Consider the following 27,746-nt stretch of genomic DNA (forward strand, 5'->3'; position numbering starts at 1 on the left):
AACGTCCTTGCTTTGTCCTCATTTCCTTTTTTCACTCAAATTCTGTGAACAAATCCTTTTTAATGTGGATGCAATGAATTGTTTGAATGTTTTAAAAAAATAATACACGAGCTCTTCTTGAAGAAATTCACTGATTTTTATCATTGCAAACAAGCATATGTTTAACACAGAAATTATATCATAGCAAGGTTTTAAATTGTGGGTGCAATTTATAGTTTTATCGTAATCTTTGATATTGTAGAAATTTATGAACAAATACAGTTGATGTAGTTATATTGCTGTTGCTGATACTCCAAAAATCTTGAAGATGGTGGACCATTTTTAAAATCTTGACCCTTACTCATAGTTATAATGTATTTAGTTGTTAATGGTCAACCACCACAAGAATGGATTTATATTAATCTAATTTTAAAAAAATTACCTGCTGTAAAATGTGAACTTATTTCTCTTGCACCTTACTTCAATTAACCATATAACACACAAGGACACATATATCCTGATCAAGAAAAAAGTGAGGGTGCAGAAACAAAGCTATCTACTGTTGTGTCTATGTCAAAGATCAAAAGTCCTAGCCAGTGGCAGAAAACCTTAATTCCATTGTGCTATATCTTTTGTATGTTTATTTGTTTTTACCCCCCTTCTCCTCTTTATTCCTTTTATTTCCTACCAATATTATTATATATTATTGGCTACCATAGCAGCCAGCACGACAGCACAACACTCAAATCAAATAATTGTTGATGTTGGGCCTGAATCTCTGGGAAGAACAGCTTTAACATAAGGTTCAAGTATTATATAAGGTGTATGCACATACATAGATATCGCTTTCCATCTTTACAATTGGAAGAAGGACTGATGAAAACAAAGCAAATCAGGCCCAAAAAGCTGCTTCAAGTAAAAGCTATCTAGGTGGTAGCCATAACATAACATAACAGTTCTTCTCAATATTGCTTAGCCTTTGGTTCTGATAATAGTGATTGTGCCTCTTCCCTGTGTGTGAATTCTAGTAAGGGCCACCACTGCTTTCCCTGAAAGGCCTGGACCCTCTGTGGACACGCATGGCCGACATGCAAAGTCCCCAACTGGATGCCTCACTGGCCTTGTGGGAGGCATTAGGATCCTCTCATTTATGTCATTCAACGTCACATCACCTTCTCTCCCTCCTGGCTTCACCAATGCAAATGGATACAGCACCTTCTTCTTTCTCATCTCTTCGCTACCTGTTCATTAATTGGAAGTACAATGAGCATTTATTAATGTATTCATACAAACAGATAGTGTATATCAAGACAAAACTTAGACGAGTTCCATGAATGTTTTTGTGTCGTATCCATCAGAATTAGAGTTCCACCTTAGTGATTTATGTTGATTTTTAAAAAAACTTTTATTATACAAATTACTGAGATAAAATTTTAATTCTGATTAAAACATATTTATTACGTAAATTACTGTAATGAAACTTTACTTCTGATTGAATCACAGTAATGGGAAAATGAAGTTTTTTCCTATGTATTATGATATTATGAAGAGAAAGAGAATATAGTACCTGCTGGGGAAACTGTGGGGTCTATGATTTTGCATGTCACCGGTTGTTTGTATGAAGATGAGGATGAATTTAAAGATTCAGAGGCTGATATTGTCTCTTCCGGTGTTTTGGTTTCAGCCAGAAGAATGTTTGCTTCCTCGCTCCTTGATGTGCTTATATGCTCATCTAAAATATATCATATATGACAAATTAAAAAAAGAGTACAAGTAGAAGCGCAATCATAACCAATTATCAATGTTGTTCTCATTCATTCGTTTATTTTTCTTCGGGACCCTTTTTCTCAATAAATTAATTACTAAGGCAACAGTATATATATTGTTCTGTGTTTTGCTTCAACAGTAGCATTTTGAACCAAATTCATGTAACAAGCTAGCAGTACATATATAACATATACCTGAAAATCCACAAAACCTTTCTATCTGGTTCATGCAGTAGAAGTTGAAGTTCTCTACTGGTTGGTGCCATAAGGGGTTGAAATTCCAGAAGCTCTGAAGAGTAAAGACATGATAGTCACTTATTCAGTCTCACTCCAAGAACAAGAAGAGAATACCAAACTGATAAAAAGAGAGATAAACAAACATTGAAAGAAACAGTATATATAGTTAGCTATACCTGCTCAAGATCATCAATGAAACTCTTGCTAAGTTCATCAGCACATGGCATCAAGCGTCTACGTTTGGAACGTTCACATGATTCAAGCAAAGCATCTTCGAGATAGCCAGTTGAGAAATCGGAGTGTTGAGGTGAGAAGGGTGGTGTACTTCCCTCCATAGCTGGCACTGCATATTGAATATTATCACCAATCATTGCATTGTAACACTTAGCTAGTTATAAGCATTAATTTCGTTATCCAAGGAGGAAGCAATGCATTGAAGAATGAATATAAAGAGAAAGAAAAGTAGGAGTAGTAGTAGTACTTAAAGACATTTTGTCCGCGTTGAGAACTCCAAGGTTGTGATAATCCCAACCTAGGGAAGAACCACAGAGGCTAGTAGTAGTAGTGTAAGATAGAGAATGAAGGTGGTTCATTTTGTAATAGTGTGACTCGGTGGCAACAAAAAATGATGGGAAGGGTCTATTTATGTACAAGTTGTGGAAGAAAACAGAAAAGCATGGATGAGTTTAAGAAACAGTGGTAGTAGCTAGTATGAGTCAGTCAACGCAGGCTAAGGAGAAAAGTGGATGTTTCTTGGGATTCTGAAAATGCATGTGTTCACTTTAGTTTTTTAAAATTTATTATATATTTTCTTGGTTATATATGTGGGGGACTAAATAATTGCAAAGGTTATCATATTGTGCTTCTGCTCTTAAATGTAAAGCAAAGGTGTGGAAAAGACATGCCCCCAAAGAGACATAATTCAAATTTCAGCTTTCCCTTTTGTGTTTTTCTTCCTGGACCCTCTGTATGGTATGGTTACCAACCGTTTCTCCAATGGGGCATTCGTTTTTCTTTCTCTTGCACATTCTCTCACTCATTGTGAGGGTCATATCTTCCACCACATGGAAAATCAACTTGGTGGGTGGCATATAACAAAAGGGCCCCACCAGAGGGCATGCTGTTGAGGGGCCCAGGTAAGGTTAAAAGATGAGTAGAAGAAGAAGATGAATTAAATTATGGGTTTGGTCTTAGGACCACCTTTTTTATCCTAGGGTTTGAATGGTTCTATTTTGTGGAATTTTGTTGCACACAGACTCAGGCATTGTAGTTTGTGTGGATATTGATTGATGCACTCTAGGCTTTCTCTTCTTATAAATTTTTCCAATCAGTAAATACTTGAGTTATATGTTGATCTGCTCCTTTTAAGATCGAATTTTAATATTAAAATAATATTTGATAAACAAAAATTACATCTTTCAAATATTTTATTTTTAAGATTATAAGTAAATCATGTTCATGAAGAAAAAAATGAATTCATCATACACATTAATATATAAATGAAACTGGAGTTCAATCAAGAACACCATAAACCCCACCACAGCCCATGAACTTCCATTAGTTAAGTAGTACATGGTACACAATTAAAAGTGAAATGTTTGAGTCAGTGAAACATGTGGAGGAAATTTGAATTCATTGAAGTTTCAAAAAGCATAATTTCCATTTACATTCCCAGCAACTATTTCCTGAGTACTATATCAACTTGAGTGTTAGATGAAATGGGCAAACAATTATGGTGTTGGTGTCTAAATATTTAGTACTTCAGTTCAGGTATTCATGGGAATGAGAAATTTACCTAATTGAATCCAAAGCGTTGAATAAAAATTTAATCACTGCAGGGGGATTTTTAATTGTTTACTATTCAAAGGAAAAAAGAAAGTAAAGGAATATTTTTTTTTATGAACGAGTCATCCCATTTTGCTTTAAAAATATTAATTTAATGTTGTGCATTAAAAAAAAAGAAAAAAAAGAGAGGAATCAAAATACACTACCAAACACCAAAAAGATAAATTGAGTGCTAGGACTTTGACGACTAGTTACTCATCATCTCAATTTTAACGCTTTTCTTTTTGGCCAAACTCCTTTAAATTAAAATATATATAATTACACCTCAATTTATTTTTTTCTTTTATAAAGAATGATTATGACCTAATATGGAGAGAGGAATTGTAGGTCAAAATTTGGTACAGCTTAATTATGAGAAAGCAAAAAAAAAAAAAATTCTTTTACCTAAACCTCTTCAAGAATTAAAAGATCCTTATTAATTTTTTAATAAATTCATTTAAATTGGAACTTGATCTTAAAATTGAATTGTACCAGTTGAATTAATGCTACTTTTTTTTTTTTTTTAGTTTAATAGACGTGTTATTAACGTAAAACTGATAACTCCAAGCGTGTAGTTTAGCAATAGGGGTTTATCTATGCTTAAGCAAGATCAGGAGTTCGAATCCTGCCTTATATATGCAGCCGTGTTAAATTTTAGGGCCAGCTATCCTACCTTTTGAGGTGCCTCCAACGTAACAGAAATTAATCACCGCTATCGGCGGATACTCCACCGACAACAATTGTATCAATTGAAGTAATGCTATTTTTTCAGTTTAATGGACGTGTTAAACTGATAACAATAGTATCAGTTTATTATATACAATTTGTGATTCGATAATAATGTAAAAGAAAAATTATATACATGTTAAAACTATTTACTCTTTTTTCATCACAGAAGTTTCTCTGCATTATACCAGAATGGTTTTTCGGAGATTCAATATATTAAGCCGTCAATTGACGAGAATTTATGATTCAAGTGAAAAGTTGGTATGAGTTTGTAGTTTTTCTTTGACAGGTATTACCGATGTTGATTTTCTTCAAGGCTCTTAACAAATTTGGGTTCCTTTCGCTAATAAAAACGATACCATACGCGTTTAACTTCGGGTTTGAATAGCCCCAACGTGTTTCCTTTAATATTCATACGTCTTGAAACAATTTTCTATTAGAAAATATATATATATTTCATTCAAAAGAAAAAAAAATGTAGTCCATAAATTTCGGCAAAGTCTCGTACAAGTACGTGTATATTGCAGATGTGATAATATCCGATGTATACACATTTTCTGAAATTAAAAATATTTATACTTTTTAGTTTAATTATTTTATCTGCTTTTCATTTACAAAATAATTTCATTTTTAACTAAAAATAATAATATAAAGAAACAGTTAAATATTGCCAAGCATTGTGCTCGTGCAAATTATCATTAGTACATTTCAAAAACTGAGATGCTAATGTTTTGCCGGCAATGTTAAAGCAGAATTTTGAATAAAGCAACAAACCAGAGCATAGAACATACTATTGTACTCTCAAAAACAACACAAAAAAGTCACAGTTGATTCTTGTGTGGTACGCATTGGTCTCAGCTTGTACAGAGTGTAACATGCGCAAAATCTACGAAGAATTCCCTCCGACATGCAACATGCAACATGCAACAATACCTACAATAAATTAATCTTGTAAATAAACCCAAAATCAAATGAAAGAGGGTGGTGAGGTGAACATTCCGTGCATAATTGGTCCAAAACAAGTAATGGAGCACCAAACCAATTAAATTCAAAGAACGTGAGGACATCAATAAAAATAAAGAGTAAGTCGAAAGTTTCTACAGGATAACAAGACATACTTTTTAAAATTCTAAAGAAAAGGATATAAATGTGTATGTAAATGTATAAAGCGTTGATAGGTGTGATGAACAAGCTGCGTACAAAAAGGGTGGAATAGAAGGTTAAAAATGATAACTTTCCATTTTAAATGACCATTAAACCATTCACCAAGCCAATTATTTAACTAAAGGTTACTTATTTTTGCATGGCATGGACTCCAATTCTTGATCATCCCAGAGACCAAAAGCTCTTCCTATTCTTCATTCCTTCCCTTACTCTGGTTATCGGGTATTGTGCATTACCTTTCATTTAAGACATAACTTGAACATAGACTCGAGACTGATGGTTTGGCAGTAAATCGATGACATCATCAAGAGTTCAAAACATACTTGGTCAAACCAGAAACAAAATAATAACAACCCAAAAAACAAAAAAAAATTAAAAAAACTCAGTCTGACCGGTTATCCATATGGCCAGAAGGACAAAGCATTCTTATTCCTTGGTAACCAAGTACTTCATATCTGTACCTTTTGTCTACTAAAAAAACCATGCATTCAAAGGTCCATGAGGCTTCAGAATCTGAAGAAGTTTCATTCTCCTAAAATAAGTTCTTCAATGGTAAGTACGACCATTGTTTTCTACAAGAAAACCAAAGAATTACTCACTTGACAACCACAAAAGTTTATGGGCAAGTTAATGTATCTTTAGAAATTGTGAGCACTGAAATTAAGGAACATATGCAAACACAGACGTAGAAGGGACAAAAAGATAGTGACAAAATAAATTGAGTAAAAAATAAACTAACATTCAGATGAAAGCAGGTTACTCACAAAAGTAGCATCCTAGTCGCTTAGTCCTCCATGGAAACTCCATCTTGCCCTTCATCAATATCAATTGTATCGTCACTCTTCAATTTGCCACAGACATTGCATTCCATGACATCAGATGGAGTATCACCCTGCGGAGGTAAAGGAGCTAAAGTTCCCCAGCAATTTGTCCTGTCACACATGTATTTTAAAAAGAAGTAAGCATGTGGGAAATCATTATTATCTTCATGGGGATGATTGTCGGTGTCTGATGCTTCCATAGTTTCACATTGGTCCTCATCCATAACCTCCTCTTCATCCTCTGCATTATCTTCAACACTTTCATTATCAGACCAATTTGATTCCACATTACATCGATCACAATTACAGGTGAAGCCATAGTCTTCAATCAATCTCTTCTGCCTACTAGAATAGTTTTCATTCACAGGGAAATAACTCAAACAGATCTCTCTACCTTGGGGAACATCATGAATCATCCTAATAATAAAGTCAGTATTATGGCCATCATCAGGTGGATTAGCGTCAACATAATCAAATCTGCATGCATTGGGAAGGCAATCATGGTTAAAAAAGGAGGCATAGGGGTAAATGCCATAGGCTCTGACAGACCTCCGGTCATCATCAACAGAGAAAGGCTGCATTATGCCAAAGGCATTGAGCTTGTCCTTGGCAAGAAGCGCAGCAGTGTGTTCTAAAGAAAATCCATTCTGGGGGCTAATGAGAGCAAGTGAGCAGAGGGATGAAATAAGGGGGTGTAGGAACTGAGCTGCCCCAATGGTGGAATCATCAGGAGAACCCTGAAGAGTAAGCATAATTTGAAAGTCTGAAGGGGAGACATTGGCAAGATTGTAGGCAGCAATGAGAAAATTAGCTTGGACTTGGCACTCAAGGGGCTGCTCAAGCAGTAGAGAATTGGCTCTGAGACGAGATAATGCTTGACATACCCAAGAAGAATGGGAGGAGTTCAGTGCTTTTGAAAGACAGCTTGAGCTGCAGAAACGATGGTAGCAACAATTGGGGCACAGAATTGTGGATGATGAAGAACCTCCCTGTAAAGATGGAGGCAAGGTTCTGAAGCAGTGATCACAGAAGCAGGAAGTCGAGGCAGAGGAGGAAGAAGACAAAGACTTTGTGATCAAGGGCAATGCCGAATACAGCAGAATGGGAGAGTCTTTGAGGACAATTTGACCAGCTTTAAGAGGTTGTGATGCAACCATTCCCCTCCCTCTTCCTTCTATTTCCTCCACCTTCAAAAGGGAAGTTGGAGCAGACAATGACATTTTTATGTATTTTCAAATTGCCAATTCCCAAAATTAAATAGCTGACACCAATAAGTTTTTTGGATATATTTTCTTGCTGCACACTACTGGGATCAAAAGACAACTTGAACAAAATCACCTTTCAGGTTCTGTACAAACTATAACAAGCACTCCTTTTCCCTTTTCTCCAAGTGATTCTAAGCAATCAAAAATCAAAACAGCTGCAAGATGAACCAAAAAATAAAATTGGTGAGAAGGATTTTACAGTGCGTTATCTGTCTAATGAAAGCATTATGGTAAATTTGCATCAACATAGATTGGTAAATCTGCCTATTCTTTTACATTAAGATCTAATTCGAATCAGTACATCACATTAAAATGCTACAGCTTCCAAAATCACAAGGGAACAGCATTTTATCATAACAATAAAACCAACTAAATCCTTTTTTTAATTTATTTACGTACAATGAAGATTTTTTTCCTAGTAATTCCCTTCTTAGTGAATAAGTTTCAATTGGTCTAAAGATTCAAGTATGATTTTATTTTAGACAACAGAACATCATAAGAATTCTAGTACTTCTTTTCTATCACTTAGTGACCCAGATGAAACGAATGTTGAGCTTGATGGATGCATTTCTAGGGAAGAAACCATAGAGAAAGCTTTGATAGTTATTCCCAATAGTCAATACAGCTCAAGGGGAGGATGCTTATTCAGCACGCTTCTTCTAATCATGTTGGGACTTCATAGTTGAGGATATCTTAGTAGCACAAGAACATTTTATCACATAACTCTCGTTACCTATGATTAACCATAGGGTGATTTCTCATAACTAAAAGCCTCAATCTCATAACAAGAAAACCAAAAACATAATTCAATTCAGATTCACAACAAACAAATTTTGAGTTTTGGTTCTGATTCATCAGAGACAAACAATCATACCTACTAATAAAAAAACAATAAAAAAAAAACTTTATACAAAATAAAATTATACCTACAAAATAAAATTTTACAAAAACATGATTCAATATCACTTATCACCTTAACATTATGGATAAACAAGAGGATAGAGGGAAGGGCGTGAAAGATTGTTTTGTCTGCATTTAATCTAAGTATCTAACCATGTGAGAGCTAAATAGAGCTGGTGGATGTTGAAGCCAAACAGGTCATTATTATTCTATAACCATAATTTACTTCTTTTGCCTCAATGTGTGACAATAATGTGAAGTTCCTCAATTCTCAAATGTTTTGAGTTTTTGGAACATGGTACACGACCCTTTTACTACGAAATTGGGATAAAAACGAACAGAAACAACGGGAATAACAAATTACACAAACAGGACACGAATATGAGACGTTGCTGGGAAGGTTCAATGAATCAAAGTTACTTACCGGTCACTCACAATATTGGAGCTGCTTCTAACACGAAAATCAATCAATAAATATTGAATGGTTGAAAAATGAAACTGCACAGCGGAACGAGTAGTTATGATTATGATCTTAACTTGAACGAGTAGTTAAGTTAAAAACGGAACGCATTTCACTTACCTCACTCGCACCATGACTTCAAGGAAGCACTAGTTTTGTTAAAAACCCTGCGGAAAGAGAAAGACAACTAGTTATGTGCCCTGTTAAGGGTTTTATTAGTGGGCCGGGCCCTTCACTTCTTCTTGCGGCCTAATTAGGTCCAAACACTGGGCCCGATGGACCTCAGCAAAAAAGCTACTAAGGTTTTTTTTTTGGTAAAGGAAGAAAAAAAAAGGTACTCGGCTATATCTACTTGTTGAGTATAGCTATCAAAACGGTCTGGCTCATATAAATTGACCCACCTTGACTCACTTTAAAAACAGGTCAACTCGGCCCAACTTACTTTTAATTTTCTCAAAATTTTCTTGGCCTGCCCCAGCCCACCACAGGTTGGTGGGTTATACAGGTCAGCTCACTAACCTACCAAAAAATTAAAAAAAAAATATCAATAAAATTTAAATTTTTAAATTAACTGTAAATTAACATAATAATCATAAAATTAGCATCATTAATAGTCATAAGTCATAACTCATCATACAAAATTAAATACAAACTATGATAAAAGTCTAAAATAAAAAATTTTAATGTCTCATTATACACAATTAACTATAAATCATAATCAAATTTTAATTTAAAAAAAAAAGGTGGGCTGCCCGGCCCACCACAGGTTCGACCCTAGTGGGCCGAGTGAAAGTGGGCCGAGTTGAAATATACTCATTTACTATAAAAATTATATTTATTTTAGCCCGATCTAGCCCTTTTCAAGGTGGGTTGGGTTAGCACACAGGCTACGACTCATTTTCATAGCTCTATTGTTGAGTAATTCTATTTTATTTGCCCTCCTTTTTTCTCTTTATACCTTCACTCTCTCTCTCTCTCTCTTTTTTACATTTCAAAAATTAATAATTATTCATATTTAATATGCACAAGATAATTATTCCTATTTAATATTCCTATTTAATATATAAGAGCTAGATTCTTCAAAAGCTAGATTAGATTAAATTACTTTATCTTATTTTAACATGCTGCAATGAAGTCTTTACACTCATGCATAATTTAAAATATTGAAATATCCGTCAACTACAAGTGAAATACTAATACTAATAAAATACAACTTCTAATGTGTATAACTCACATCACATCAATACTAACTTGTGTAAAATATTGCCTTCCTTTGTTTTTCAAGTCTCAATCTCGTGTGATCATCTTGAGATCAAGCATGGACTTAAGCAGCTCGAAAATTCTGTAAAATCGTTTGAATTATTTTTAGGTTGTAAAAAAATATTTTTTTTTATTATTTTTTTTCGTATTTTATTCTCTTATAAGTATCTTTTGAATAAATTTATGTAAACATACCTTAAATACGTGTATACTTAATGAACAAGCTCACTGACCTAGACTCAGAGAGGATGTTGAATTGTTGATCAAGTGGGAGCATGAGATAAGGGTGCAAAATGAAGTGGAAGCAATGTATGTAGCCACCCATGCTCTAATCACACTCCTCAACGGAAGGCATTGTTTCTGACAAAAGATGGGAATGAACACAGAAATTGATAAATGATAGAGAAATGACACGTCATATAAAGTGATGCTTATCTCCCCTGCTAAGAGCTGGAACGAAGGAGCTGATCTAAGAATCTGCACATTTTTTATAAAAGCATTCCGGAAACTCATAAAAAGCCTAAAGTAGTATTCAAGAAAACCCCAAAAGAGAACATTGGACATCAACTTCAATCATCCATTCATCCTAACTCAAGGTAGGTACTCATAATCTTGACTCCTTAGACATTTCTTGGAGCAATTGTGAGCCTAATCCAGATGATCTATAATTTACATAAGAAAATAAAAAGTGTTCTCGTGTCAGGTATTTTATATCCACTAAACTAAATACCGTAGCCCTTTTTTACTTTGAATAGTAATTTGGTCATTCTGGAGCTTTAGAAAGTTAGTTTGTTATTTTTTAATTATATTAACTTCTTTATTATTAAAATGGCGCGTATTTTATGTCTTTTGAATGTTGAGGAACTATTGATAGATTTTAACAAGTGATATTATTTAAGGATGATAAAATTAGAGAAGAGACTTCGTCAAAATTAAGCTGAACAAGATACAAGTATTTATATTAGCCAGTATGTTGATCACGAGTCTAAAGTTTTCACCATGATGCTTGAAGGAAAACAAGTTCTTATTCTAGAGACTTCCGATGCCACATGATGATTAAAACAAAAATTTCATGTCATATGGTACACATGACATAATTATATATGCTATATTGGAACCTGCAGAAGACCATCTTCCAAGAGTGTCCCTTTGCACACGAGACAACGACCTAAATTGATTACACAATGCTTGCCAATTCTAGGAGCTAACAAGTATGAATAACCCGAGAGTTTAGCATAGTTACTAATTCAGTGGTCAGATATACATGCCTTGCTGCAGAAAAAAACTTGTTTACGCCTGTATAGATAAATAGTAGAAGACCCCAAATCATAGAGGAATATTCTTGGATATTGTTTATAAATTTTATTTAGTACTATTATTTTAAATATTTAAAGCCATATTTAGAACCGTACTTATAAGGACTTGGTGAACTGAGTTGTTCAATAGTTTGCCCATACTCTTAAAAGTGTAGCAAATTTGTTCTGCTCTAAATTTGCATTTATATGTTATCCATTAACCTTTCTCGGCTCACCAGTGTATATATTTTATGACTAGTGCTGATGAGCTACTTTTATTCCAGTAGCAGTTCATTATCCTTGCTTTTTCGTTCCCGTTAATCAAGCACAATGATGATGAACAATAGAACATAGAAATGATCAAACTGTAATTTTTATTGAGCTCAAATAATCTTATACCATAACAACAATCCGAAGGAAACATCAGAACATGCTTCCACTCCTAATACATGCCTAAAAAATCTTAACAATCCTTACTCGGTTTGTACATTTTGGCAAAAACTATGAACGCCAACAAATTCAAAAAACTAAGTCCAGCTAAAAGAAAGAAAAAGTAATCGAGATGACCTTGGTTCAAGTTATCAGGAATCCAGCCAACATTTCCACCTTTTGTGGTGAAGTAAGATACAATAGTAAGAATGAAAGAGCTCAAATAATTTCCCAAAGAGAAATTCACAAGTGGCAGGGCACTACCTAAAGTCTTCATAGCATCTGGAGATTGGTCATACAAGAACTCAAGCTGCCCCACGAATGTGAATACTTCTGCTGCCCCTAAAAAGAAGTACTGAGGGATTTGCCAAAATATACTAAGGGGCACTGCAACAGGTTTATCAACAAGGTCAAGCTTTCTTGCAAGCTTTAGGCGCATAATCTCCACAATAGCAGCTGATGACATGCACAGGACTGAAATGAAAAGGCCAATGCCCATTCTTTGCAACTGTGAAAAACCCCTCTCCTTGCCTGTGAACTTCCTTGTGATGGGAACAATTATCCTGTCATAGAGAGGGACCCACAAAATCACGCTTACGACATCAAAAGTTGATAGGGATGCTGGGGGTAATTTGAAGGAACCAATCAATGTGTTCATCATTGTTCCTTGCACCACAAACAATGTCGACATCTGGGCATAAACAGCAGAGAAAATGATCCCAGTAGCCCAAATTGGAACCATGCGAACTAAGATTTTCAATTCTTCCACCTGTGTAACGGTGCAAAGTCTCCATGGATTAGAAACGTCGCCACTTCTACTTTCATAATCGGACACTATAGCTGCTCTATCAAGACACCTTCAATAAAGCAAAAATAAAAGAGGAGTTTAAGAAAAAAGTCTGTTTATGGTTGACATATTTGGGGGTGGAGCATTTTTTAGCAAGTGACGATACCACAAAAATTTTAAAAATATGTCAACATACTTCGAACTTCAGCACAAGATTTCTTAATGCAACAAAGATAGGCTAAAGAAAATGTTTACATATCCTACAAAACTGTCAAAGACCACAATATTCTTACAATAGGGTAAAGGAGAAACAAAGACAACAATGAAAACAATGAATCTGCCATTAGCGTACTGGAAGGATAAACCTTGACAATATGCTGTAATAATTCTAATCACTTCATTATATGCCTGAAACAAGCAAATAAATCCTGTATAATCATATTGCACATTTTAGAATAGGAGACAATTATGTGCAAAGTTGAGTTATAAAAAAAGTATATGAGCATATACTTGTCTAATCATGACTTATTAGGCAACAGTAAATACGGGATACAAAACTAGTGATCACTTTCTAGCATTAAAATATGCACTTTGACATCAAATGCTTAAAAGGTAACTGGTACTGTTAGTCTTAGAAGCCAGAATAGAGAAGATAAAACTAAAGTAATATTATTATTGAGTTAGAGTTATATCAGAGGTATAAACCTCTGTTGCAAGGCTGCAACCCAAGAAATATAAAAATAAAACCAGAGAACCTTTTTTCCTGAGGAATAAAAATAGAAAGACTAATTTAATGACAAATTAAAAATTCAAGGATTAATTTGGTGATAAAATCTCTGGAGGATTATAGTGGTGAAAAGAAGAATCAGGGACTAATTTGGCAAGTGAATTTTTTGGAAGGCTAATTTGGTGATGCATGTAATTTTGGAAGACCGAATTGCATATTTTCGCTTACTTTTGATGCTACATTAAGTACTTGTTTGAATACAAGCTTATAAGAGTTTTTGAGAGTATCTCTTCTAAAATAAAGAGTTTTTTCTGTAAAAAAAACTCTCAAAACTCAAAAGTATTTCTAACTTGTATCCAAATAGACTCTATTTTCCTCCCTTCAGTTTTAAGGATTCCTTTGGCATGCATCTCCCAGACATTCTGTTTATGATAAAAATTATAGAAAAGCATGCGTTGATTGATGGTTAAATAAAATTGAATACCCAGACATACTGATAGAAACTGGATCAGAATAAAAGAGAGAAAAGTTTCTATTAACAGAATATTACAGAAGATTCTCAGGACTTTCGAGAGGTCTGAACTCTCCCACAACAATCTGAATTCCCTCACAAATCACAAGATAAATCTCCCTCTCGATCCCTCTTGTGTATAGGCAACTCCTTAACTAATGTGTAACTAACCAATCATAACTACCTGCTACCTAACACATACATATTAAATTAAAAAATCATTATCGACCTTCAGTATACTACTTCAAATAATCATTAGAAGTAACATATTAATATAAGAGGAGGGATCCATTTTCTTCAAAAGTAAGTCTACTTAGACTTATTCCACTTAATAACTCATATTCTACATTAAGTTTTAAAGATTCAACTATTAAATTAAAAGTTATTAATGTAGATCAAGTTTGTAAAATTTTAAAAATTTTGAAAATTATTTAGTACTTCATTTCTTTAATTCAAATTGACAGATAATTATAAAAATATTTTATACGTTGATTTAAATTAATGAAATGGAGTATTAGTTTTCAAATTTTTTAAGATTTTGCCAATTTCATCTATGCATTAAGAATTTTTAATTTTTAATTCAACGATTAGATCGTTGAAATTTTATGTAAAACATGAGTTGTTGAATGGAGTAAGCCTAAATATACTTACTCTTTGAATAAATAAATCTCTCCTCTTAATATAATATTATAATGATAAATCTTGACTCACATAGTATCCAACATGAACACTAATTCTACCGTAATTACCTTTATTTACCTAAATAATTAAATAAAACCCCTAAAAGTCATTCATATATAAAAAAAAAAATAAAAAAAAAAAAAAGAGACAGTAAACATCGCAATCCAAATAACTATTATAAATTTATAGTTGCTCCCCAGTACCACATCATCAGTGTCATACAAAACACACCTGATGAAAGGAGGACACTGAATGGTGTTCTGCTATTCGCCATGTGTCCCAAACATAACAATATTAGTTATTCCATCCTGTCAAGCCTTACTAGGTGTGCGAAGCAAGTCTCAAAGGTGTAGCTAATTTGTAATTGACCCTAACATTTACAACTTCTGTAACATTAGAGAAGGGCACAACTCAACATTTTCCTCATAAAGGAACTAATTCCTAATTTGATATTAGACACATTGCAATTCAATAAGAATATTAGAAAATCAACACGCGTATCAAGATAATCCCAATCTTATGCCTATATTGTGATAATGAAATGAGCTTTCATAATACTAGGACAAAAGTGTCAAAGTAAGCACAGTTTAATTACCTAAGATCGTTACTATGCACCAGTTTCTGGCTCCCTTTAATTGCAGCTCTTCTGTCTGGAGTCTCATACAGGAGACTACTATCCTCAGGTAAAACCAGATTCCACTTCCGGATAGACGCAATCAAAACCTGGACCATTCTTGTAAAAGGGCTTCCCCGTGGTTTCTGAAACCTGTAGAGAGGTGTGCCTATAAAGAAGCTTATAACAGACAATCCCATAAACAAAGCAGGAATGCCAAATCCAAGACCCCATCCTGCATTGTCTTGAATCCACACAATTAAGCTGCATGCCACAATGGCGCCTAGGTAGATAGAAAAGTAATACCAATTGAAATACGACGCTTTCTTAGTCCTTTCCTTGGAATCTGTATCATCAAATTGATCTGCCCCAAAAGATGGCACACATGCTTTCACACCACCAGTCCCAAACGCAATCACATAGAGACCAAAGTATAACACAAAATATTGTACAGGAGTAGCCGAAGGGCATGAAGAACCCGAACATTCAGCAGGCTTCAATGCTGGTACAGATGCAGCAAGTGTCAAAATACACATCCCCTGCACACAGTAGTCATATCACACATTACAACATGAAAAGACAATTAAACTACAACGCATACATGTAATTAACTATCAATTTAGACACTCTCATGGTAAAGTCATATATAACAATCCATGATTCGATGACAGTCACCACATTCTAATTAATTGCTGATTAAATTCATTAAGTATGTCAATTAGCTGATCCAAATTAAGAGAGAAATGCGTGTGGAAAAACATTTAACTAGGAAAAGAGGGTTATCTAGTCTCATCTCAGCCGATTACAATGAAATAAATTGTAGAGAAAACAGCAATTGTCCAGTATCGACCCCAGTAGCCATCTGCTACAACAGCTCCAATGATAGGTGTGAGATAACAAGTTCCTTGCCAGATGCTGATGTTCCTTGCAGCAGACACGTTCCGTTGATGTAGTTTGGTGGTAAGATAGGTAACAAGATTTGTCCCAATTCCAAAGAAGGCCAACCGTTCACAACACTCATTGCCTGAGATTTATATACATAAAAACGATATAAAGAAAACTAAAATATTATTAATAACACAAGAGAAATACAAAATCCTAAATTTGTTAGCACTAGTGGTTTGGCGAATGGGATTCAATCTCGATCTTAAACATAAAATCGCAATTGAAGATACCATTTTATCATTAAAATGAGCATGGACTAATAATCATTACCCAAAAAACAAAAATTTGTAAAAGCATACCTAGGATAAAAGGACAAGCCCTCCAATTGCCAGTGCCCTTCTTAAGAACAGGCCTGCCTTTAAAGTCCACGGAACCATCTCCCGTGTACCGTTCCCTCTCTTCATCCTTCAGGAATAACAATAAAATAAACAATGACATCTGACAGCAAAGTGGCACTTTTTCTTTACCCCTTTAACGAAATGAAGGAATAAAATAGTGTATTTACGAGTGTCATGTGATGTGATGGCAGAAGTAGCATCATGGGAAGAATACAGAAGATTTGAAAGAAAGAAGGAGAGGAGAGGAACCTGAGCGAAACCCTCTTCCAGAAAATCATGGTTGTTAGAAGCCATGTCTTGGGTTAGAAGGCAGTGTGTGTCTTCTTGCATCTGAAGTGAGAGAGATGGAACAGTGGGTGCAATTTATGATGAGGATTATACGGTGAAAGATTCTGAGTTTCGGATATAATTAGAATAGAATGCGTAGGTGCATAAGATTTCTCGGACTCACACCACCTTGTTCCGTTTTTCAGATTAATCACATTTAACTCGTTTTCTATCTTCAAGGATGTATATGTAATACGTGCAAATTCACCCAACCACAATTTCTTGCGTCTCACTTCCTACTAACTAACCTATAAAAATATTTCAATAGTAATTGTTTTTTATTTTTTAATATTTAAAATAATTTTATGATTATATTTGAATTAATGAAATGATATATTAAATAATTTTTAAATTTTTTAAAAATTTACAAATTTGATCTATACATTAAGAACATTAAATTAAACGATTAGATCATGTAAAACATGAATTATTCCTCTTAAAATAATTATGTTTAGACCAATCATTATCAATTTATGAAAATTATACTTTTAAGTAAAGTGTGATTGAGGATGATAATAATAAAATATAGAATGGGTAATCCTTAAACCGTGTATGAGCGATGCAGTTTTCTGTTTTTTTATAAGTTGGAAGTCCAAATATTTGGCCCAATCTATATGCAGGCATTCCATTCGTTAGATTTCAATCAGTGAGTATCTGCACACTTTAACGTGGCTGTCGAGTGCGGAATATGTTGCCCCATTGTCGGTTCAATGGACAATATTATACAAGAATATTTGCTATTATCCTTTTAGGCTTTCTCTTTTTTTAGTAATTCATTCCGTCACGTCTTTTATTAATAAGTACCTTTCTAAATGTTTATATATATATACAAATGTTATTATAAGTTAAACAGAGTCTCAAAATAATTTAAAGCAAATAAATATATAAAAATAATTAAATTTTATAATTCGAATGATTACAAATAGTAATTAAATGTCTATTTGGATATTATTACTTAAAAAGGACTACTTTTTAATATTCGGAAAAATCAACGAAATTAAAAAAAAATAAAAATATATATACTTTAATAATTAGTAATTGTGTTTAGATTTCCGTTTGGATATTATTATTATTATTTATTATTTATTTTCCCTTCTAAATTTTTTCTTTTATATATTCAAAATTTCAGACACCGTAACATAACTCTTTTCAATAATATCCTAGTCAATTGGTATCTCATTTAATTACTTAAATAAATTCACCACTATATTCTAACTCTTTTTATAAGAAATATTTTTTTGTAAGGAATATTATTTTATCATGATCATTTGTTTAATTAATAGTTTTCTTAAAAAGTATATACTATCTTAAAAAATAAATAATATGAGATGCATGAATATTTTAATTGAGTTAAATAAAATCCTCACAAATCAGTCACTTGGTCCGTTTAGTGTATCGTAGTTGAAGATAACTAATCACATACAACTCATAAATGACAAAATTAATCCTTGCTGGAATTATAAAATTTTGTCTTCATCATTTTTTATTAATAAAATTTTATTAATTGTAAAAATTGGATGCGGGTGTAAAAACTAGAGTGAGTAGATCTCTTTCTTATGTATACTTGAATACAATTGAGCAACTTTAACACTGGATTAAAAATTTGTACTACTAACTTACTTTTACAATGAAAATATCCAAACATTAATTACTTTTCAAAATCAATTTTAACCAATTTTGCAAAATTAATTTTAACCAAAACCAATTTTTTCAACATTCATCCAACACATTCAATTCAAATGTAATATAATACTATAATTATTATAGATAGAACTAACCCCTATTTAAAATGGAGAAGAAAAAAAACAAATCGTATTTTATGAATCACAATTTTTACCTACACTATTCCATTATAATTATTTTTCTACTTTTTTCTTTACTCTTATTGTTATTTTTATAATTATTATTATCTTTGTCACTGATACTAATTATTATTATTGTTATTATTAATTTCAGAATATTACTATCACCATTATAATAAAACTTCACTATCATCATTATTACTATCAAAATCCTTGTTCAAACCTAACATAATTACATCAAATTATTTAGAGAAGTCAAAATAAAACAAAAATTAACTTTTTCTTTATTCTAACTAATTTTAACTTGCGAATTATATTTGCACATGCTAATTATTTGAATAATTCAAGTTTGAACCAATTCTAATTCTACTAAAACTAAAATTAGAATTACAATTTTTTCCCCACTAAAGCCCTTTACAGTAAAAGCTAGCAAAATATATATAACTATTCTCATCCCACAGTTGTGGCTGCTAATTTATATTATTATTTCCATGGTCTAAATCACCATCTATAATGATAAAATTAATAATTCGCTTATTGTTTTTAGTACCTGCAAGACGCATTAGAACTAACAAGATATCCTAATGAACTCAAACCGTAGTGTACAACAGTTGCCAATATCCAGAAACATGACAAATTTATTCTGCTATTTTATCCCCGTAGTTCATTCTCCCACTAATTAACCAAACACTACAATCTGAAACGATGAAGCACATAAAAGGAGTATGGGAGTATCATTGTATCAACCTTTCTATATCAAATGTTACAAATGTAAATGTTGTAATGTATAGAAAGTGAACATTAACTGCTCATATTTAAGCCTAAATGCGTAGCAAGCAATCTCATCATTTTCAGACTTCATGAGAGGGCAGAGACAAGGTTGTTTTGAACAATTCATTACACAGATTTTCCTTTGTAAGTGAAAGAAACGTACACAAATGCAGAACATCTTTATTCCACATACAGAACAATCACAATTCACAACAATGGCATAAGGAAATAGCAGAAAGTCCTCCCAGTGTCCTAATAAATGCCGGGAAAATCTTAAGCAGCCTTCTTCTGCTTGTACCTTTTGGCAGCAACTATGTACACCAACATATTCAAGAAGCTAAGTCCGGCTAAAAGCCAGAAGAAGTAATCAAGATGACCTTCGTTCAAGTTATCTGGAATCCATCCAGGATTTCCACCTTGTGTAGTGAAGTAAGTTACTAAAGTAAGAATAAATGAGCTCAAGTAATTCCCCAGTGAAGTAGTCAGAAGTGACAAAGCACTACATAAACTCCTCATAGCATCTGGAGATTGGTCATAGAAGAATTCAAGCTGCCCAATAAATGTGAATATTTCTGCTGCCCCTAATAAGAAATACTGAGGGACTTGCCAAAATATATTAAGGGGTACAGGAACAGGTTCATCAACAAGGTCATGCTCTTTTGCTAGCTGCAGACGCACGATCTCAACTGTAGCAGCTGCTGACATGCAAAACACTGAAAGAAAAAGACCAATTCCCATTCTTTGCAACTCTGAAAAACCTCTCTCCTTGCCCGTAAATTTCCTTGCTAAGGGAACAATAATCCTGTCATAGACGGGGACCCAGAAAATAACACTTATCACATCAAAACTTGAGAGGGAAGCTGGAGGAATCTTGAAGGAACCCACATCTGTGTTCATCATTGTTCCTTGTTCCACAAACAATGTTGACATCTGGGCATAAACAGCAGCAAAAACAATCCCAGTAGCCCAAATTGGAAACATGCGAATCAAGATTTTCAATTCCTCCACCTGTGTCACAGTGCAAAGTCTCCATTGGTTAGAATAGTCACCACTTTTGCTCTCAGCATCGGACACTACAGCTGCTCTATCAAGACACCTTCATTAAAACAAAAACAAAAAATGGAGTTTTAGAGAAAAAGGAAACCCTGTTGATAATGCGTGTTAAATCTTCTGAAGCAGGTAAGGATACTCGAGCTATTATAAATTATAGAACACAAAAACATATCATTATTAGGATAAAAAGCTAAACATTAAAAATTTAGCAGACGATTTCTCAACTTACTAAAGACTTTCTAAATTAAAATTGGTTATAACTTAACAAGAAACCTATCCACTAATACTCTTATAAAAAGGGAAAAGAGAAGCAAGAAAACAATAAATCTTCCATTACTTAGAAGAAAAACCTTGATAACAGTCTGATAAATTTCACAACCCTCTTTAAAAAAAAATTGATCAAATTAATATTGCAAGTTCATTATTTGATGATATCCATATAAGTCTTATAAGACAAGCATATAAATCTTGTAAAATAATTTCTCACGATCCAGAATAGGAGCCATTAATGAAAAATCTAAAATGTTCACAATAAATGTCTAACATCAGCCGTAAGGCCACAAAATGAGGCCATAATAATTTGATAAGCAACTAATGATCAGTCTTCAACATAAAAATGTATGCTTCCATACAAATTCTTATACTGCAACACTTATTGGGAAAGTGAAATAAAAAGAAGAATAAAAATAAAGGAAATTTGAGATACAAAGAAAAAGAGAAGCATAAAGGAAAGAATAATGTTTTTCCTCTTGGGATCAAAAGAAATCACCATTAGGTGACTGTTTACCAGTGATAGTCTCAACTCAAACATAGTTGTGTCTTGCTCGTATTTGCTGGATAATTCAGAGATGATGGTTTTAGTTACTAGTTAGTCTAAAACTTGCACCTAAAAATATGGAAAATGTGCAGACTCATTGAAATTGTGGATAAGATAATGAATAAATCCATCATATGCATAAAATGAGTGATAGAAGTTTGAAGTTGCCTGTTCTCTCTAAACAGTATTCCAACGTTGATGATTGCTGTCTAGTGAGGGGATGGCAGCTTATAGGTAACCAAAAAGGGAAACAGAGACCTAGAGGGAAAAAAGAGGTGCACCAAGGGTTATAGTGGGGTGTCATTGCTAAATAGTGTTATCCACTCTGTTATGCACTCCATACACCAAAACAAGATTAGTTATCCTATCAGGCCTTATCTTGTGTGATAAACAAGGCCTAAGCACTATAGGTTTAGCTAAGCTGTAACTGGCTACTCAGAGCCTAACATTAACAACCCTTATTTCTATGACATTAAAGCAGGGTTTAAACAAATTAGTATTAACCTTAAACAACCAATTGTGAATTTGGTAGGAAGTCAAACTGCACTTAGACAAGAATATTAGGAATAAGATAACATGCATAAAAAGATGCTCCTTTTCCTGTATTGTGAGTTTGTGAACATGAAAGCTAATAAAAATCCAACAGTTAACATAAAATAATTACGTTAGTTCATCACTATGCTCTAGTTTTCGACTTCCTTCAATTGCAGAGCTCTTATCTGGTGTCTCATATAAGAGACTACTATCCTCAGGGACAACCACGTTCCGCTTCCGGACAGATGCTACCACAACCTGGCACATTCTTGTAATAGGGCTCCCCCCTGGCTTTTGAAACCTGTAAAGGGGTGTGCCTATAAAGAAGCTTCCAATAGCTAATGCCATAAATAAAGCAGGAATGCCAAATCCAAGACCCCAGCCAGCATTTTCTTGAATCCACACAATAAAAGTGCTGGATACAAGGGCACCTATGTTGATAGAAAAGTAAAACCAGTTGAAAAAGGAACCCTTCTTAATCCTTTCCTGGGGATCAGTATCATCAAACTGATCTGCCCCAAAAGATGACACACATGGTTTTATTCCACCAGTCCCAAGTGCAATTAGGTAGAGACCAAAGAAGAACACAGCATATTGGGCAGGTGTAGCAGGAGGGCATACAGTACCCAAACACTCTGTAGGCTTCAATGCTGGAACCGATGCAGAGAGAGTCAATGTACCCATCCCCTGAATGGAACAGCCACGTTGCATATTAAAATAAGTATAGACCACTGAACAACAAATATATCAAAGCAAAAGATGCACAGAAAACAAAATGATGACAAAGAATACCAACATGTTCATACAAACACCAAGTCTTCCTGATATTAACACTATAACTTCTCATATGTGATGATGCATTTGAAAACTACATTCAGTGCTCAAGAGGTTTCTGCAAAAACTCCTTACTTCGATGCTAAGAAAATCAGATATCAAGTAGAAGCATTGCAATGGAAGAAATAAGTTTGAAACACAGTACACTCAAAACTGGTTTTCTGATTCTCCCTTTTCCAATTTTTTTTGACTGTGTAAGATTTTCTGTTCTTCCATATCCTTCACCATTTTCTAATTGTTTTTATGATATGACATGCATAAAAGAATCATATTCCACATACAAACAAGACCTATAAAATCATCAAATAACAACCTATCACCATTACAAATTACATTTATGTAAAATACTGTATAATGGATATTCCTTGACAGTGCCTACAAATCTTATGCATAGATAAATCCTTGGCATATTGTAGGCGTGTATTTTGCTTCATCTCTATTATGCACAGATAAATCCTTGGCATATTGCAGGCATGTATTTTACTTCATCTCTATTATGCATAGATACATCCTTGGCATATTGCAGGCATGTATTTTGCTTCATCTCTATGAAAGTGTAGGACATTTCCAGCAGTATATCAAAAGAGGGATGTGTGTGGAACATAATGTGATTAGGAAAATAAAGTTATCTTTGTCAGTAATTACTAGGAAATAAATTGTGGAGAAAACAGCAATTGTCCAGTATCGTCCCCAGTATGCATCTGCCAAAACGGCTCCAATGAGAGGTGCAAGATAGCAAGTGCCTTGCCAGGTAGTGACATTTCTTGCAGCAGAGGCATTTCCTTCATGCAGTTTCTGGGTAAGATAGGTAACAAGATTTGTTGCAATGCCATAATACGCCAAACGCTCACAACACTCATTGCCTGTGATTCACATTTCATAAAAATGCAATCAACAAAAAAGAATATTATTCAAGCATATGAGCAATGAAAAAACTTACCTAAGATAAACGGGCAAGCTTTCCAGTTGCCAGTATTCTGCTTAAGAACAGGCCTCCCTTTAAAGTCAACTGATCCATCTCCAGTGTATTGTTTGCTGTCTTCATCCTTCAGTATAAAACAACCAATTATTCAGCGTGGAGCAAATACCACTTCTTGGCAAAGGTTCAAACAGGAAAGGACAAAAAAGGCACCGACTATATGAAATATTTTTCTGTTCCAAAATTTAAATCTTGAAGACCAGCATTTTATGTTTAACCATCAAAAGTATAGGAAAGGGGGAAAAACATAGAAACGAACAATTAACCTAATATAGATGGTACGAAAATTAAATGGAGAGGACAAAATTGAAAGGTACAGCAAATATTATTTACCCTAAAAGTTACCATTTTGCCATATTAACTTGTATAAGAACAGCTTGACTTGAATACACTCCCTAATAGCCCAGTTTGTCTTCTCCTTATCTCAGTTAATAACCAATTAAATCTTGCACTTATTTCTATTCCAGGTTTCCAAACAATTATAATTTGAAGAAATAAACATCCTCGTAAGTGATAACAATTTAGAATTAAACATGATTGAACTTGTCCCAATTAAAACAAACATTCCACTGTCCCACCCCACCAATGAAAACGAACACCAACAAAAAGCGTAGTGAATTTTATATTATTCTAATTTCTTCCAAAGCCAAATGAGATGGTTGACAAAACCAAAAGCAAGCACTTTGCATCATTCACCCTTGTCCCTTAGGCATTCACCAACTCCATCAATATTAAATTACAAATTCTGAGAAGCTAGGCCAAAAATCAAACTAAATTAAATTAATAAATAAAAAGGGTAGGGGAAGAGGGTGACCTGAAGAAGAGCCTCTTCTGCGAGCGACAATTCGTTCTCTCTGGAACTCATTACTCGTTCCTACCCTGCGAAGAGAGAAGAGTGAGGAACGTCACAATTTAAGGATAGATGAGTCCTCTCCTCGGAATGCTCAAGAACCGCAAAGCAAATGTTTTTGTTGCTTGCAAGTTGCAAATCAATAGAGTTTGTGTCAGAGAGAGCAAGTTGATGCAGAAGAAAAATGAGAGAGAGAAAAAGTTTTGTTTGCTTCCCCTTCAAGGTGAGAAACCCGATAGAGGAAGCGACCAGTTAATAAATTAAAAATATCTGTGATTATCCTATTTTTCCCATAATGTCGCTGCCTCGTGGGGTGGCTAATGTTAACAAATACCAACAACAAATTCTACCAGTAACAACCTGTCGTCTAACGGAATTAATAAAACCATTTATCCTTAGTTGGATATTTTGTCAACTAAGTTCGAGGATTTTCGGAACTTTCTCACCTAATTTTTTTAATTTCTAATTTTTTTTATAATTTTATATACTTTTATCACTTTATTAATTGATAGTCTAATGAAATTAATTAATTATTAATTATTCACGTGTTAAGTTGGCTACTCATAAAGCACATACAATTGTAAAATTAGTCAAATTAATGTCTCTTATAAAATAGATTGTCTCACCTTATCTTAAGTTTCTTATCTTAAGTTTCTTTTGAATCACTTATGATGGGATCTAGTTTAATTTATTGACTCTTTAGTAAACGATTATATTTTTTTATTTTTTTTATTTTTATAATTAAAAATAAAAATAATACAAGGCCAAATTGACTTAATTATTTTTGGGCTGTATGTTCTTACTAGTTGTAGTTCATTAATAATTGTGTTATGATGATTTAGTATTGTGAATTATTGAAAGACTGTGAGGATTTGAGGAATTCTTGCAAGTTTAAGTAGTTTTGAGAATTTTCTAGTTAGAAGTGAGTCTAATCTTAAAGGGAAAGGTATATAAAGTTTCTTTTGAGATTTGAACTTCATATACTCATTTTTTTCAAAGTACTTAGAGAGAAAGAGTAGTGAGAGACACTCTGGAAATTAAGGGTGATATTTCTTCCTTCTAATTCCACAATGGAAGTTTGAATCCTTCCCTAGAGATCTTAGAGTTGTTGTATTGGTGAATTTAAGCTTGAAGAACTAAGAATCGGTGTTGGTGAGAAGTGTTCAGAGTTTCTTAGAGTCATCTTCTTCTTCCTCTTCTCTCTTGAATTTTTGAGATTTTGAGATAAGAGAAATTAGGATATTGTTTTTGTTGTTGTATGATGTTGCATGTTGCTTAAATTTCATTATGGTTGTGTTGGTGGAATTTTGATTGAATGTTTAAGGTGGGAGCTTTGTGATTCATGAAAGGTGTGAAGAGGAAATTGATGATCTGACCAAATTGTGTTGTTGAATGTTGATTTTCTGTTTAGATTTCGATTGTTCATGATGTGTATATATGAATTTGTGCGATGCATGTTGATTCTTTTGGGTTTCAAGTGGTTTGAGTCTAAATCGTAATTCTGCCAAGTTCAGATTTCACTATGGCATCGGGTGTAGCTTTAAGGCGCCCAACATAGTTTAAGTCAAGAGGCTCTTTGTTTCATTAACGCTGAGTGCAATATTGGTGGTGTTGGGCATGGGTAAGTAGCTCTCTAACTTGGTCATTTCGAGCATGGGTTGAATGGCGTCGCATGTGAAAGCTTTGAAAGTCTTTGACTTGGTGATGTTGTGCCCTAGTTGAGTGGCACCAAGTGTGACCAAGGTAGGACTCTCTACCTAGACGTGGTCGGGTGCTAGTGTAGCGGCATCAAGCACAAGTCAGGTAGAGACTCTCTGCCTAAACAAGTTCGAGCATGGATTTTGGTCACGCCAAGTGTGAGAGCAACAGGGACTTTTTGCCTCATTCATGTCAAACGCAAGTAAAGTGGCGTTGGACATGGACGAGTTAAAGACTCTCTACCTCATTTCACATTAGGCACAGGAATAGTGACATTGGTTGTGAATTATCTTAGAATTATATGTTTTTTATATTGTTACAAGTTGAATGTGTATAGGTTTGTGGAATGTTTTACATATTTTCTGATAATTAAGTTGTGTTATATATCATTTATTAATTTATGATGTTGAACCCACATACATAATTAAATGGTTGAAAGTTGTAAGTTGAGGTGTATGTTGAAATGTTGAGGTAGTGGTATTGAGAATGCTTAAAGCATGGAATTGTACTATGTTGATTGACTTAAGACTAAAGGAGAGGTTGTTTTTAAAGTGGCATATCCCATTATGATGATATTGTGTTGTGGCGCTCCGAGAATCCAGTTTGTTCAAAAAAATTCTTAAGAAGTTGACTCTTGAAGTGGATAGTTGAGTTTTCTCTAAGGCCTTAGTTGATGCACCATATGAGCTAGGTTGAGGCATACTGACTACAAGCAACTATCGTTGATCCAGACATGGGCAAGGTCGAGATATATGTGTATAAAGTGACCAAACTAGAGTAAAGTATAAGGTCAATGGCCAAAATCCCTAACTAAGTACTAGAAAGCATAGTATTTGGAGGATAGTCGATGGGTCAATCTCATAGGTGGCTAGTTATGTTAGTTAATGTCATGGGAAGCTCACACCTAGGTTGTCTAACTTAACAAGAATACTAGACTTCCAAGTTTAAGTAGCGAAATTCGAGAAACCATATTGTATTGTGAATTTTATTCAAATTGGTTGTTGATCTAGTTGGATTGAAAAGATTGGGTTGTTGGTTTGGTAGGGTGTTGATTTTCCATTTTGGGTTACTTTCTCTTTCTGTTAAATGTAATGATATTTCTTACCACGAACTCAAAAACACGGAAACTATACCGACCGTTCAAGTAATATAAAAGATTGTATCCACAAAGACTAAATAAAGTAAAATAAGTATTTAATGACTATTAGTGACTAAAGAATGATTCCATTTTATACCTTGTTTTGCATATGGAATTAAATAGTATAAACTACTCTAAAAATAGTTTTTGGAGATAGTTTGTGTGTGGAAGAGATAATAAATGATATTGCGGAATTATGAATTATGAGGGTTAGA

General features: G+C 33.8%; 4 protein-coding genes across 8 annotated transcripts; all 4 read right to left on the reverse strand.

Moving 5' to 3' along the window:
- Positions 1–756: 756 nt before the first annotated feature.
- Positions 757–2,668, reverse strand: LOC109805266 (XRI1-like protein). The gene is made up of 5 exons (XM_020367288.3): positions 2,464–2,668; positions 2,159–2,325; positions 1,941–2,034; positions 1,547–1,711; positions 757–1,220 (listed from the first exon to the last, which is right to left on the reverse strand). Exons 1-5 carry the CDS (start codon positions 2,573–2,575, stop codon positions 952–954), a joined length of 807 nt encoding a protein of 268 aa, XP_020222877.1. The 5' UTR covers positions 2,576–2,668; the 3' UTR covers positions 757–951.
- A 2,524-nt stretch (positions 2,669–5,192) lies between these two features.
- ASHR2 (ASH1-related protein 2) lies at positions 5,193–9,343 on the reverse strand. 4 transcript variants are annotated; one of them, XR_003804703.2, is made up of 5 exons: positions 9,263–9,343; positions 9,107–9,180; positions 6,461–7,937; positions 6,158–6,268; positions 5,193–5,465 (listed from the first exon to the last, which is right to left on the reverse strand). XR_003804703.2 is itself a non-coding variant. In XM_029272718.2 (4 exons), exon 3 carries the CDS (start codon positions 7,735–7,737, stop codon positions 6,481–6,483), a length of 1,257 nt encoding a protein of 418 aa, XP_029128551.1. In that variant the 5' UTR covers positions 7,738–7,937; positions 9,107–9,180; positions 9,263–9,343; the 3' UTR covers positions 5,193–5,465; positions 6,461–6,480. The 4 variants fall into 4 exon arrangements, 3 of the variants coding, with proteins under 3 accessions (XP_029128551.1, XP_082925004.1, XP_020222991.1); XM_029272718.2 differs by lacking the exon at positions 6,158–6,268; XM_083068878.1 differs by lacking the exon at positions 6,158–6,268 and having other exon boundaries at positions 6,436–7,937.
- Positions 9,344–12,054: 2,711 nt separating this feature from the next.
- Positions 12,055–17,221, reverse strand: LOC109804829 (protein NRT1/ PTR FAMILY 8.3). 2 transcript variants are annotated; one of them, XM_083068877.1, is made up of 6 exons: positions 16,978–17,221; positions 16,690–16,795; positions 16,252–16,469; positions 15,752–15,984; positions 15,428–15,598; positions 12,055–12,983 (listed from the first exon to the last, which is right to left on the reverse strand). In XM_083068877.1, the coding sequence occupies exons 1-6, from the start codon at positions 17,056–17,058 to the stop codon at positions 12,161–12,163; spliced, it is 1,632 nt and encodes a 543-aa protein (XP_082925003.1). In that variant the 5' UTR covers positions 17,059–17,221; the 3' UTR covers positions 12,055–12,160. The 2 variants fall into 2 exon arrangements, with proteins under 2 accessions (XP_082925003.1, XP_082925002.1); XM_083068876.1 differs by having other exon boundaries at positions 15,428–15,984; positions 16,978–17,220.
- A 2,342-nt stretch (positions 17,222–19,563) lies between these two features.
- LOC109804830 (protein NRT1/ PTR FAMILY 8.3) lies at positions 19,564–24,991 on the reverse strand. The gene is made up of 5 exons (XM_083068879.1): positions 24,660–24,991; positions 23,807–23,912; positions 23,512–23,729; positions 22,163–22,719; positions 19,564–20,724 (listed from the first exon to the last, which is right to left on the reverse strand). The coding sequence occupies exons 1-5, from the start codon at positions 24,708–24,710 to the stop codon at positions 19,902–19,904; spliced, it is 1,755 nt and encodes a 584-aa protein (XP_082925005.1). The 5' UTR covers positions 24,711–24,991; the 3' UTR covers positions 19,564–19,901.
- Between the last annotated feature and the right edge of the window lie 2,755 nt (positions 24,992–27,746).

Source organism: Cajanus cajan, chromosome 2 (assembly GCF_000230855.2).
Source record: "Cajanus cajan strain Asha chromosome 2, NIPB_CcT2T_4, whole genome shotgun sequence".
Taxonomy (NCBI): domain Eukaryota; kingdom Viridiplantae; phylum Streptophyta; class Magnoliopsida; order Fabales; family Fabaceae; genus Cajanus; species Cajanus cajan.